We start from the raw sequence: 13,523 nt of genomic DNA on the forward strand, positions 1-13,523 counted from the left end.
CAAAGAGGTGAAGGAGTAACAGCAAAGATGTTAGCAGCAGAAGACGGACAGATCGATGTTAGCAGAACAAACAGGGCTTCTGGTACCTTTAGTCGGCATCTCTTGTCTCATTTCAACTTTCTTGGTCTCCACTTTCTCCTCAACAGCAACTCTGGCAGCTGCTGAGAAACAGAAACATCAACACCATCAGAGGACATCTACAGGACTTTTCTCTCTTTAACCTTCTGAACTCCAACAGTACTGGTTCACTTTAAAGTCTTGCAGCTCTGAGGAACCAGAACATCGTGAAGAAGAACTCAGAGAGGTCTTCTGGCAGTAGGACTAGAATGACTAAAGGTCACCTGACTGTGGAATTCAGAGGGATAAAAACAGACCAGTTAAAGAAAACTTTAATGCAACAGAACTGAGAATCTGGCTGGTTATCTCAGCCATGCATCTGGGTGGAGAACAGTTCTAGAAGGTCAGCAGATGTTTTCACCTCAGAGCACCAAAGAGGTTAATAAGGGAGAATTAGCCACAAGAAAGAGGAGGAAGAAGGAAGAAAACACAGTGAAGAGATTAGTCCATGTTAAACATCCAGCTGCTGCTACTGAGGTCTGATACCTGAGCTGGTGGACACCTGCTGAGTGATGGTCTCCTCTGTCCAGCTCTGAAGCTCCACTGAAGGTTCCACAGAAGACAAACAGGGACATCAGTTCACACAAACACTGGAGAGGTCATTGAGCTCATCCACAACCCTACCACTTCTAAAGAAGGTTACTGACCAGATCGACCAATCAGATCAGCCGGATCGACCAATCAGATCAACCAATCAGACTGACCAATCAGATCGACCAGACCGATCGGGCCGACCAACCAACTGGACTGAGATTTCATGTTGGAAAAACTACAATCAACTCAAACAGGGGTCGGCAACCTATGGCTGGTGAGCCAGATGTGGCTCCTTTGATGCCTTCATGTGGCTCGCAGATAAATCTTAGCTGACATTTCTTAACATGCTAAGTAATGAATAATTCCACTGACATTTTAAAGTAAAACATTACAGAAATCACTGTGTTAAAAATAACGTTTAAAATCTAAAATATTTTCTGATGTCTGACATTTTCTGATATCTCCCTAAAAGAGGCAAAAATGAGTGAATGGACCATGGCAACACTTAAGATCTGGCGTAAGATAAGGCATATTTCTGGCATACCAAAGGAAATCTCTGCCTTATCAAATATTTCATCTCTCCAAGGTTTCACACCTGGACTTACAGATTTTAGCTTTAAGAGATGGTCAAATTACGGCATTAGTAAATTACATCATTTAATCAAAAATGGTACTTTGAAATCCTTTGAGCAACTTAGAGAGGAGTTTCATGTTCCCACTAGTGATTTTTTCAGGTATCTCCAATTAAGGAGCTTTCTAACCAAGCATAAAGATTGGGAAAAGGTTTTAAAGCCCTCATCCTTTGAGGAGCTGTTAATTAAAATTCAACAAGGATTTAGACTTCCTAAAGCAATAAGCCATTTCTATAAAGTGCTATCAAGTTTCAATTTAAATAACACAACTTACATTAAAAGGATGTGGAAGGTTGAAACTCACACTACTATATCAGATGAAGTATGGGAACAAATCTGTTCGGAGGCACATTTGGTGACTAGTTCGAATATGTGGAGAGAGTACAAATGGAAAGTTATCAGTAGGTTTTTCAGGACCCCTGAAATTACGGCCAAATATAATCTTGGAAATCCCGACACCTGCTGGTGAGGCTGTGGGACTGAGAAGGGCACTCATACCCACATATTCTGGACATGTCCAAATCTAAAATTGTTTTGGGACAGTATTCTTACCGCCGTCGGCAAGGTTTTTGAGCGGACATTCACTAAGGACCCTCATCTTGCAATCCTGGGTGTAATGCCAAAGGACTTTAATGGAAACAGTAGGAAATATCTTCTGCGAATACTACTGACTGCTGCTTTGAAGTGCATCACTATTATGTGGTTGAAAGCGGACCCACTCACCTATTCAATGTGGCTTGACAAAGTTAAAGATATTTATAGGATGGAGGAAATTACCTTCTCATTGAGAGTACAACGAGAACTGTTTATTAAGAGATGGAGCCCTGTAAATGCCCTGTTATTTCAGGAGTGAATGCATGTGAATGTATGTGTATGTACATGTATATATATTTTTTTCTTTTCTCTCTCTGTTTGTTTCCATGTAACTTGGATGATTATACGGATGTCCCTGTATGAGCATTTGCAATGTTAAAACAAAATAAAAATTAAGTTCTAAAAAAAAAAAATCTAAAATATTCTCGTGCATTTTAATCCATCCATCCATTTTTTACCCCTCCTGTTCAGGGTTGCAGGTGGCTGGAGCCAATCCCAGCTATCCTACAGGGTACAGGTGGGTGCGACACCAAAACTCTATTTTTATTGGATAATGCAGTAGCCTACACGGGTCGTTGTGAGGTCAAGAAGTAACTTCCCTCCTTTTATCAAATAGTCAGCTAGCTGAGCAAATTCTTTTGCCGAAGAAGATGACGGAAAGAAAAAAGATGAGGAGTACCGTACATTTCAGCAGGAATGGACAGAAGAATCTGCCTTTGTGGATAGAGCAGGTACTGCGCTGTGTCTAATATGCAATGATAAAATTTCATCAATGAAACGGTCAAATATAAAGCAGCACTTCCACACACGCCGTGCTACATTTGCATCAAAATATCCAGCGGGGGACAACAGGAGGAAGGCATGCCAAGAGCTACTGTGCAGAGTGCAAGCTAGTCAGCAGCAACTCCATGTATGGACCAGACAAGGTGGCTGGAATTCAGCTTGCTTTGCTGGTTCTTTAGCAATAGTGAGGAATGGAAAGCCATTCACAGATGGCGAGTATGCCAAAATATTCATGCTTGAAGTGTCCAATGAACTTTTTGATGACTTTTTGGATAAAGACAAGATAATCAAATGAATAAAAGACATGCCTCTGTCAGCAAAAGCTGTTCACGATCATACCATAATGATGGCAAATCAAGTGGAGGAAACACAAGTGAAGGACATAAATCCATATTTTTCCCTTGCTTTGGATGAGTCAACAGATGTAAGCCATTTATCCCAGTTCAGCGTGATTGCAAAGTATGCTGCCAGTGACACACTGCGTGAGGAAAGTCTTGCTGGTTTGCCAATGAAAGGGTCAACAAGAGGGGAGGAGTTACTCAAGTCCTTCATTGAGTTTGCCAAAAAAAAAATCTACCGATGGATAAACTTATTTCAGAGTGTACTGATGGTACTCTGTGTATGGTGGGGAAAAACAGGATTTGTAGTGCTTCTTCGTCAACATGAAAATAGACCCATCCTAAGTCTTCATTGCCTTCTAGAGCAGAAGGCGCTTTGTGCTCAGATGAGTGATGACAAGCCTGGTGAGGTGATGTCACTGGTCATTCACGTGGTCTACTTGTTTGGTGTCTGAGCTTTAAATGATCGCCAGTTTAAAACACTGCTGGATGAAGTTGGAAATAATTATCCTGGTCTGCTTTTGCACAGCAATACACAGCCCGTTTTGCGGCTTGCCCGAGCGAAAATCCAAACTTTTCTTGAAATAAAAGATGTCAAGCATCCTGAGTTAACTAATACTGAGTGGCTCCTGAAGTTTTACTATCTTATGGACATGACTGAACATCTGAACCAGCTCAACATGGAAATGCAAGGCATCAGAAATGCAGTCTTATCCCTTGGACAAGCAGTGTTTGCATTTGAAAACAAGCTGGAACTCTTTATCATGGATATTGAAACAGGTCGTTTACTACACTTTGAAAAAGTGAGAGAGTTTAAAGATGCGTGCATGGCGAGTGACCCGTTCAACAATTTGATCTCCAGCACCTAGCTGGCTTCACATCTAAACTCCTGCAGTCATTCAAAGCACACTTTGGAGAATTTCGTGAGCACACTCGTCTTTTTAAGTTCATCACTCATCCACACAAGTGTGCAGTGCACAACGCCGACCTGAGTTACATCCCTGGTGTCTCCATCAGAGATTCTGAGCTCGAAATTGCTGACCTGAAGGCCTCAGACAAGTGGGTGAATAAGTTCAAGTCACTGAATGAAGATTTGGAAAGACTTGCACGACAGCAAGCAGAGCTGGTGAGCAAACACAAGTGGACAAAAAAGCTTCAACCCACAGACCAGCTGATTGTCAAAACTTGGAACGCACTTCCTGTCACATACCACACACTGCAGCGTGAGTATTGCTGTATTGACCATGTTTGGCTCTACGTATACATGTGAGCAGTCGTTCTCGCATCTAAAAAAACATCAAGACCAACCTACAATCATGTTTAACGGATGGAAGCCTCAACGCCTGCATGAAGCTTAACCTCACCACGTATCAACCAGACTACAAAGCCATCAGCAAATCCATTCAGCACCAGAAGTCGCATTAATGGTGAGAAATATTTTATCTGTTATTGGTTAGCTTCAGTATAACAACGTTGTTAAAAATACATTCAGAGATATTACTCCGCCAAAGAACAATATCTCTCTGAGAATCTGTCTGTCCATGTGCAACATTACTCAAACTAACGGATTAGGATGAAATTTTCAGGGAAGGTTATGCAGCTTGTAGTCTGGATCAATGGATTTGTTAAGGATTTCCCATTGCATGATAAAGCGGCCGGCACCGCGGTACCGTAACCATGACAACAAGTGAACGCTGTTTCAGTTACCGGCATCAATTCACTCGACCCACTACGTATCTCAGTTCAGTGTCTGTACATAACGTAGGCATGCACAACACATGCTTTTCTTGTTATGCTTTGAAATTGTTGGTCTTACTTAAAAATACACACATTTAGTTCTATTCAGTGGTGAAAAATATTACATGGTTCACATGGAAATATATTTAAAATATGTGTCTTTCATGGCTCTCTCAGCCTAAAAGGTTCTCGACCCCTGAACGAAAAGATAAAAACCACCACATCAGACCAAATCAATGATTGGTCGTAGTTTGGCTCCGCCCACTCTCTGAATGAGTGACACCTGCTGGTGGGAGCTGGTACTGCCTGATAATCTGTTCTGAATCAACACCGTCATCTGTTGGCTTCATTCTCTGATACTAATGAAGGAGAAAAGTTAAATCTCCTGGTTTTCCAGAGACAGATTCACTTTTTATTGTCTAACACTTTATTGTGCATCTTCTATGTTTTTTGTTGCTCAGCTGATTAAAATGGATCTAACACTGTGTTCTCTACAGTGCCTACCATAAGTACTCACCCCTTTTGATGTTTTACCCTTTTATTGCTTTCATAAATCAATCATGGTCAATAAAATTTGGCTTTTTTAACAAAAAACTTTACTGGAAAAAACTCTTTAATGTCAAAATGAAAACAGATTTCTATAAAGTAATGTTAATGAAAGAAAATTATATAAATGAAAATAATTGTTTGCATAATTATTCACCCCCTTCAAGTCAGTATTTAGTAGATCACCTTTGGCTGCAATCACAGCAGTGAGTCTGTGTGGATAGGTCTCAATCAGTCTGCACATCTGCCCACTGTAATTTTGCTCCATTCTTCTTTGCAAAACTGCTCAAGCTCTGTCAGGTTGCGCGGGTATCGGGCATGAACAGCCCTTTTCAAGTCCAGCCACAAATTCTCTATAGGATTGAGGTCTGGGCTTTGACTCGGCCACTCCACAACATTTACCTGGTTCTTTTTAACCATTCCTGTGTAGCTTTTGCAGTATGTTTTGGATCATTGTCTTGCTGGAAAATAAATCTTCTCCCAAGACGTAGTTCTCTTGCAGACTGAAAAAATTGTCCCCCAGGATTTCAGTGTATTTTGCAGCATTCATTCTGCCCTCTATCTTTACAAGTCTTCCAGGTCCAGTAGCTGAGAAACATCCCCACAGCATGATGCTGCCACCACCATGCTTCACAGTGGGGATGGTGTGTGTTTGGTGATGTGCAGTGTTTGGTTTCCGCCAAACATGACGTCTTGCCTGATGGCCAAAAAGCTCAATTTTGGTCTCATCAGACCAAAGAATCTTCTTCCACTTGACCATGGAGTCTTCCATGTGCTTTTTGGCAAACTCTAGTCCAGATCTAATAGGACTTTTCTTCAACAGTGGCTTTCTCATTGCCACTCTCCCATAAAGCTTTGACCGGTGAAGAACCCGGGCAGCAGTTGCTACATGCACAGTCTCTCCCATCTCAGCAGCTGAAGCTTGTAACTCCTTCAGAGTAGTTGTAGGGTCTTGGTGGCTTCTCTCACTAGTCTCCTACTTGTAGGTCACTCAGTTTACGAGGGCGGCCTGATCTAGGCAGATTCACACAAGTGCCATATTCCTTCCATTTCTTGATAATTGATTTCACTGAACTCCGGGGGATGTTCAGTGCCTTGGAAATGTTTTTGTAACCATCCCCTGAATTGTACTTCTCAATAACCCTTTCCCTGAGTTGCTTAGAGTGTTCTTCTGTCTTCATGGTGTAATGGTAGCCAGGAATACTGATCAACCGCTCTCTGGACCCTTCAGACAGCTGTTTTACAACTCAATCACTTGAAACACACCCACACCACTCAGGTGATCTTCATTTCACTGATTGTGAGACTATTGGCAACAATTTGATGGACCTCTATTGAATTAGACCATTAAATTAAAAAGGGGGTGAATAATTATGCAAACAATTATTTTATTTATATAATTTTCTTTCATTAACATTACTTTATAGAAATCTGTTTTCACTTTGACATTAAAGAGTTTTTTCCAATAATTTTTTTTTGTTAAAAGAGCTAAATTTCATTGACCATGATTGATTTATGAAAGCAATAAAAGGGTAAAACATCAAAAGGGGTGAATACTTATGATAGGCACTGTATATCTACTGGCTCATTCCATACTTTACAAAAGATGTTCTGTAAACTTAGGAGGACACAGACGAAGCCTCCTGGTGCTGTTTGTTTCAGGCTTCAGACAGGCTTCAGTTAATAATAAATCTGAGTGATGGAGATGGATGAAAGTTAGCATGAAAAAAGAAGAACACAAACAAAGAACTGATGTTAAAAAAGATGATGGAAGAAAGAGGGTGATGAGGGTAAATTCACACTCAGAGACATTTTTGATCAGTTTGTGATCTGAATAGCCTGATGAAATATTTAGTTATAAGGAAGGATAAGCTGCTGGTTTCAGACGATAACTGAACGTCTTCAGATGAGTTTCTGCTGTTTATTACAGCAGTAAGAGTTACAAACCACAAAAACATTCAAAACTTTAAGAATCTTTGCTGCTCCTTACGATGAACTAATTTAAAAATGTTTCAGTCAAAAATGTCCCAAAGGTTGAGTGTTTGATGGAGGGATGAGTGAAAAAGAAGAAATAAAACAGCTTGTACCTCTTTGTTCCACCTCCTCTTCATACTGATAGGAATACTGGGCTGATTCTTGGAAAAACAACATGTGGTTTTATTTCGTTATTAAGGGACAGAAACTTTAATAAGAAATAAGGATTAGTTTAACTGTGAGTTCAGGAACTACACCAGGAAACAAACGTCAGTTCATCGTGTTTATTCAGCTCAATGTTAAGATTCAATGGAGAATCTGTGACGTTAGTAAGAACAAAAACAGAATAAATACCTCGATGTTCAGTCGTTTCTTCAAAATGATAGAATTCAGCAGATTCTTCAAAAGACAAAAACACATTCCATTACAAAGTTTGGGTAAAAACGTTTTAATGAGAATATAATGCTGCTTGTTAGTCATATTAATGAAGATTTACTGTCTGGTCCAGGTTTTATTGTTTACATGTTTATTAAACTCAGAGGTTTAATGTGGGATGTTGCTGTAGTAAATAAACTGCTGCTGCTTTCAGTCTTACCTTGAAGTGAAACTGATGAAGGAACCTCAGGCCTCTGAACTGAGGAGTCTGGGATATCTACAGAATAGGGATTTGGGTTCAAACCAAACTGTACTTATAGTTTAAAAGGAGCTATGTGCATGTAGAGTGGTGCTACAGAAACACATTAATGGTGGTTAAAGCAACAGTCAGTCATTCTGTGAAATCCTCTTGTTGTCGTTTTAAAGGAAGTCTAGAAGAGCTGCTGTTAAATCAGACTACAGCTAACAGATGTTCTGGAACTTTAGCCAACAATAAAAATATTTCTATTCATGCAGCTCAGAGCCACATTACTCTGAACATGACATCTTCTCACAATCAATCAATCTTCTTCAGCTGCTCTTTGTTGGAGGGGTTGTGTTGCTCTACCTTTCTCTGGAGAACACCTCAAAGGTTCTGCTGGCTTCAGGACTCACACTGTCCAGGTCCTGGTTCCACTTGGTTCTAGTGGAGAAGCTCTGGTGTGATGTTGTTCTCTAGATGTTCTCCTGCTGGAATGTTCCTCTTCTTCATCTGGTCAGCAAGTATTCTGGTTCCTCCTCAGACCTTCATGCTGTATCTAGAAATGTCTTCAACACCTTCTGACCTCATGCAGCCCCAGATCATCAAAGTCCCACCTCCGTGCTTCACTGCATCCACTGTGGTAGTCCTGGTCAGGTTCTCACCAAACATCTGGACTCCATCTGAGCCCAACTCATTGATCTTCATCTGACCAAAGAATGTTTTCCAGCATCCATCAGGCTTCTTCTAATGTTCTTCAGCAAACTTTCATCTGGAAGTTTAGTTCTGAGCAGCAGCCAGGTTTAGTTCTGGTCCTCCGTCCATAGAGGTTGATGTTCTGAAGGTTCCTTCACACTGTCTGAGCTTCACACTAACTCTGGTTTCCATGGAGAACCCCTGAACCAAGTTTGAAGCAGCTGATGTCTGTTTTTACAGCTGGATGGAGAAAGTAGTTCACTGTCTGTGGAGTCATTTTAGGAGCTCTGATTAGCGGTACTATGACTCCTTCTAGACCTCCTGATTAGTGGAACTATGACTCCTTCTAGACTTCCTGATTAGTGGAACTATGACTCCTTCTAGACCTCCTGATTAGTGGTACTATGACTCCTTCTAGACCTGCTGATCAGTGGAACTATGACTCCTTCTAGACCTCCTGATTAGTGCTACTATGACTCCTCCTCGTCCTCCTGATTAGTGGAACTATGACTCCTTCTAGTCCTCCTGATTAGTGGAACTATGACTCCTTCTAGACCTCCTGATTAGTGGTACTATGACTCCTTGTAGACCTCCTGATTAGAGGAACTATGACTCCTTCTAGACTTCCTGATTAGTGGAACTATGACTCCTTCTAGACCTCCTGATTAGTGGTACTATGACTCCTTCTAGACCTGCTGATTAGTGGAACTATGACTCCTTCTAGACTTCCTAATTAGTGGAACTATGACTCCTTCTAGACCTCCTGATTAGTGGAACTATGACTCCTTCTGGACCTCCTGATTAGTGGTACTATGACTCCTTCTAGACCTCCTGATTAGTGGAACTATGACTCCTTGTAGACCTCCTAATTAGTGGAACTATGACTCCTTCTAGACCTCCTGATTAGTGGTACTATGACTCCTTCTAGACCTCCTAATTAGTGGAACTATGACTCCTTCTAGACCTCCTGATTAGTGGAACTATGACTCCTTCTAGACCTCCTGATTAGTGGAACTATGACTCCTTCTGGACCTCCTGATTAGTGGTACTATGACTCCTTCTAGACCTCCTGATTAGTGGTACTATGACTCCTTCTAGACCTCCTAATTAGTGGAACTATGACTCCTTCTAGACCTCCTGATTAGTGGAACTATGACTCCTTCTAGACTTCCTAATTAGTGGAACTATGACTCCTTCTAGACCTCCTGATTAGTGGAACTATGACTCCTTCTGGACCTCCTGATTAGTGGTACTATGACTCCTTCTAGACCTCCTGATTAGTGGAACTATGACTCCTTGTAGACCTCCTGATTAGTGGTACTATGACTCCTTCTAGACCTCCTGATTAGTGGAACTATGACTCCTTCTAGACCTCCTGATTAGTGGTACTATGACTCCTTCTAGACCTCCTAATTAGTGGAACTATGACTCCTTCTAGACCTCCTGATTAGTGGAACTATGACTCCTTCTAGACCTCCTGATTAGTGGAACTATGACTCCTTCTAGACCTCCTGATTAGTGGTACTATGACTCCTTCTAGACCTGCTGATCAGTGGAACTATGACTCCTTCTAGACCTGCTGATTAGAGGAACTATGACTCCTTCTAGACCTCCTGATTAGTGGAACTATGACTCCTTCTAGACTTCCTGATCAGTGGAACTATGACTAATTCTAGACCTCCTGATTAGTGGAACTATGACTCCTTCTAGACCTCCTGATTAGTGGTACTGTGACTCCTTCTAGACCTGCTGATCAGTGGAACTATGACTCCTTGTAGACCTCCTGATTAGAGGAACTATGACTCCTTCTAGTCCTCCTGATTAGTGGAACTATGACTCCTTCTAGACCTCCTGAATAGTGGAACTATGACTCCTTCTAGACCTCCTGATCAGTGGAACTATGACTCCTTCTAGACCTCCTGATCAGTGGTACTATGACTCCTTCTAGACCTCCTGATTAGTGGTACTATGACTCCTTCTAGACCTCCTAATTAGTGGAACTATGACTCCTTCTAGACCTCCTGATTAGTGGAACTATGACTCCTTCTAGACCTCCTGATTAGTGGAACTATGACTCCTTCTAGACCTCCTGATTAGTGGTACTATGACTCCTTCTAGACCTGCTGATCAGTGGAACTATGACTCCTTCTAGACCTGCTGATTAGAGGAACTATGACTCCTTCTAGACCTCCTGATTAGTGGAACTATGACTCCTTCTAGACTTCCTGATCAGTGGAACTATGACTAATTCTAGACCTCCTGATTAGTGGAACTATGACTCCTTCTAGACCTCCTGATTAGTGGTACTGTGACTCCTTCTAGACCTGCTGATCAGTGGAACTATGACTCCTTGTAGACCTCCTGATTAGAGGAACTATGACTCCTTGTAGTCCTCCTGATTAGTGGAACTATGACTCCTTCTAGACCTCCTGATTAGTGGAACTATGACTCCTTCTAGACCTCCTGATCAGTGGAACTATGACTCCTTCTAGACCTCCTGATCAGTGGTACTATGACTCCTTCTAGACCTCCTGATTCCTGCTGATTCTGTGCTTCTCTGGTTTTTAGTTGCTCATTGATCTTCTTGGATCTTTTTCCATCTTTGTTGAGTCTCTCAGTCAGATGTTTGTCTTCCTCTGTTCAGTTCTCCATGTGGAGCCATGATGCAGACATAGATAGACCCTGTCCATAGGTCCAGGACTGAGAACGTTCTGCTGTTCTCAGCTCACTTCAGAACCATGATTGGAACCTGACTGACATCACAGCTGGATTCAATTTGGTTCACTGAGTTTCTACTTTGGAATCTCAGTTTACAACATAACCTTCACAAAGTGTTTGTTTCTTATTTTCCATCAGAGGAATGGCTCTATTGTAAATAATGCACACAACTTGGACCATGCTAGCTGTTTGCATACTGGCAAACAATCCCCCCGGCTTCTAGTTGCTATGCTAAGCTATGCTAAACATATCTACAAAGATGGAACAGCATCCATCTTATCTGACTCTGGAGAAGATGGACAACAAGAGGATTTCCAAAAAATGTTCCTGACAAATTAAAGTTGTAGAGGATATAAAATACTCACCGATGGGCACCATTGCTAATTCAATTTCTGTGAAAAGGGGAAGAGCGAACAATGTGTTAATCACTGAAGCAGACAAAAGCTGAACAGAAGCACAAAAAGTGTCGTCTGACTAGGAACTGTACCTTTGCCAGACAAATAAAGCTCAGCTGTGCTCTTAGCCTCTCCTCTGGGCTCCAACCTCACAATCACTGAGTACACGCCTACATGGGATTAGTAATGAAGACTCAAGTCAGAAAAAATCAGTGAGAAAAAATCTACAGGTCTTTGTGATTCCCTTTGTGGCTCAACGCGCTCTACACACCTTCGTCTTCTATGGACACGTTTCGGATAACCATGAAATGTCTTCGTCCCTCGCTTCTGAAGTTGTACTTAGGGCTCTCTTTCAGTTCCCAGGTGTCTTTGTACCACGAAACGATAGCGTTGTCGAAGGAAACCTCACACTCAAACGTGGCTGACTGGCGCTCGTTGACTTCAATGTTGTGGATGCGTTTGGTGAAATGAATTTGTTCAGCTAAAACAGATAAAGACGTGAATGGGTAAACGTGTTTGGTATCACAGCTGGAATGTATGACAAAAGCTGAATGGTATTTTCTCATCTACACAACATCCACATGGTTAGAAACGATGACCGGGGTGATGTTTATAGGACGTTATGATGGCTGGCTGTTGGGGGAGGATGAGTTTCAGTCGAGACGGATGTAAAAGACAACGAATGAGACGATGGTGGACGAGTTTGCAAGATAACTGTAAAGAAAGTTAAAATAGAGGAAGACAAATCCGAGAAGAAAGAGAAAAAAAGAGAAGAATCCAAATCTCCAACATTAGTCTCAGAGTTTGATGAGGGAAGTCGAAAGAGGTTAGTAACGGGCAGAACATCCACCACATTTAGAAGGTTGCAGGACGTTTTCAGGTACAAACCTTCCACCCAGAGGTCGGCCGACGACTCCAGGTGCTGGTACCTGCAGCTGTATCTGCCTTGGTCTTCAGGCTTCAGGTCTGTGATCACAAGCTTCTGAACCTTGTGTTTGACCTTGGACGTGTACCTGCCCTTCAGCTCTAACTGCTGGCCGTTTTTAAACCACTGAGCCTCTACGTTAGGGATGGACAACTGACAAGAAAGAGAGCAGGACTGGCCTTCCTTACCCGATGTGTCCTGCAGATGCTTCTCAATTTCCGCCTCTGAAAGACAAAACACACAAACATATAAATGCAGCATCTGTTGGAAGGAGAAGAAGAATGTTTTACACGAGTCTGGTCTGAAGCTCTACAAGTTCTAAAGCTTGTTTGTGTTCTTACAGCTCCAGTAATCAACATTTTTCTATCAGATAATCAGACAAACTCTAAAATGCATTTTATAAGGGGATAAAGCTCTAGGTTACATTCTCCTCTTCAGTGGGAACAAGAACAGACACATGTAGTCCAACTACTGGACCAGACAGATGTGCTCCAGCTGCAGCTGATCCCTCGGTACTGACCCATGATGGTGAGCTTAGCGCTGGAGATGTGCGGCCCACAGACTACCCGGTAGTTGCCCTGGTCAGACATCTGGCATTTCTTGATGCGGAGCAGGTGGCGGTCGCCGCTGATGCTGATGTCGTACTTGTCGCTGGTGTCCAGTTTCTGGGTTCCCTTGTACCAGGACAACGTGATCTCTGGGTAGTTGATCTTCACCTCACACTCGAACTCGGCGTCCTTGTTGGTGAAGACAGCCTGGTTGGAGATGTCCCTCAGCACAGTGACCGGCTGCAGGAGCAACAACAGCATTAAGTTCATATTTCTGACAGAAACACAGACGTTTTCTTCTCATTAGAGCTTGAAACTCTTTTAAATCATTTCTAGAAACTGATTACGGTGGTGGTTTGGTTAAATATCAATG

General features: G+C 42.0%; 1 protein-coding gene and 1 long non-coding RNA gene across 32 annotated transcripts in view; both read right to left on the reverse strand.

Moving 5' to 3' along the window:
* ttn.2 (titin, tandem duplicate 2) overlaps nt 1-13,523 on the reverse strand; it is a 276,686-nt gene that overhangs the window by 169,914 nt on the left and 93,249 nt on the right. The window contains 9 exon segments of the mRNA XM_051959375.1: nt 87-158; nt 7,369-7,410; nt 7,610-7,654; nt 7,851-7,907; nt 11,648-11,674; nt 11,770-11,847; nt 11,949-12,158; nt 12,566-12,826; nt 13,123-13,390. Of these exon segments, the coding sequence (XP_051815335.1) occupies nt 87-158; nt 7,369-7,410; nt 7,610-7,654; nt 7,851-7,907; nt 11,648-11,674; nt 11,770-11,847; nt 11,949-12,158; nt 12,566-12,826; nt 13,123-13,390 (1,060 nt within the window).
* On the reverse strand, nt 8,899-11,130 carry LOC127537068 (uncharacterized). Of its 31 annotated transcripts, XR_007946506.1 has the most exons (8): nt 10,991-11,130; nt 10,617-10,684; nt 10,243-10,310; nt 10,005-10,106; nt 9,767-9,970; nt 9,529-9,630; nt 9,325-9,392; nt 9,059-9,154 (listed from the first exon to the last, which is right to left on the reverse strand). It is a non-coding gene; the product is annotated as an uncharacterized LOC127537068 (long non-coding RNA). The 31 variants fall into 31 exon arrangements; XR_007946525.1 differs by lacking the exons at nt 9,059-9,154; nt 10,243-10,310; nt 10,991-11,130 and adding exons at nt 8,899-8,984; nt 10,821-10,890 and having other exon boundaries at nt 9,563-9,630; nt 10,515-10,650; XR_007946499.1 differs by lacking the exon at nt 10,243-10,310 and having other exon boundaries at nt 10,515-10,650.

This window comes from Acanthochromis polyacanthus, chromosome 14 (genome assembly GCF_021347895.1).
Source record: "Acanthochromis polyacanthus isolate Apoly-LR-REF ecotype Palm Island chromosome 14, KAUST_Apoly_ChrSc, whole genome shotgun sequence".
NCBI lineage: Eukaryota > Metazoa > Chordata > Actinopteri > Pomacentridae > Acanthochromis > Acanthochromis polyacanthus.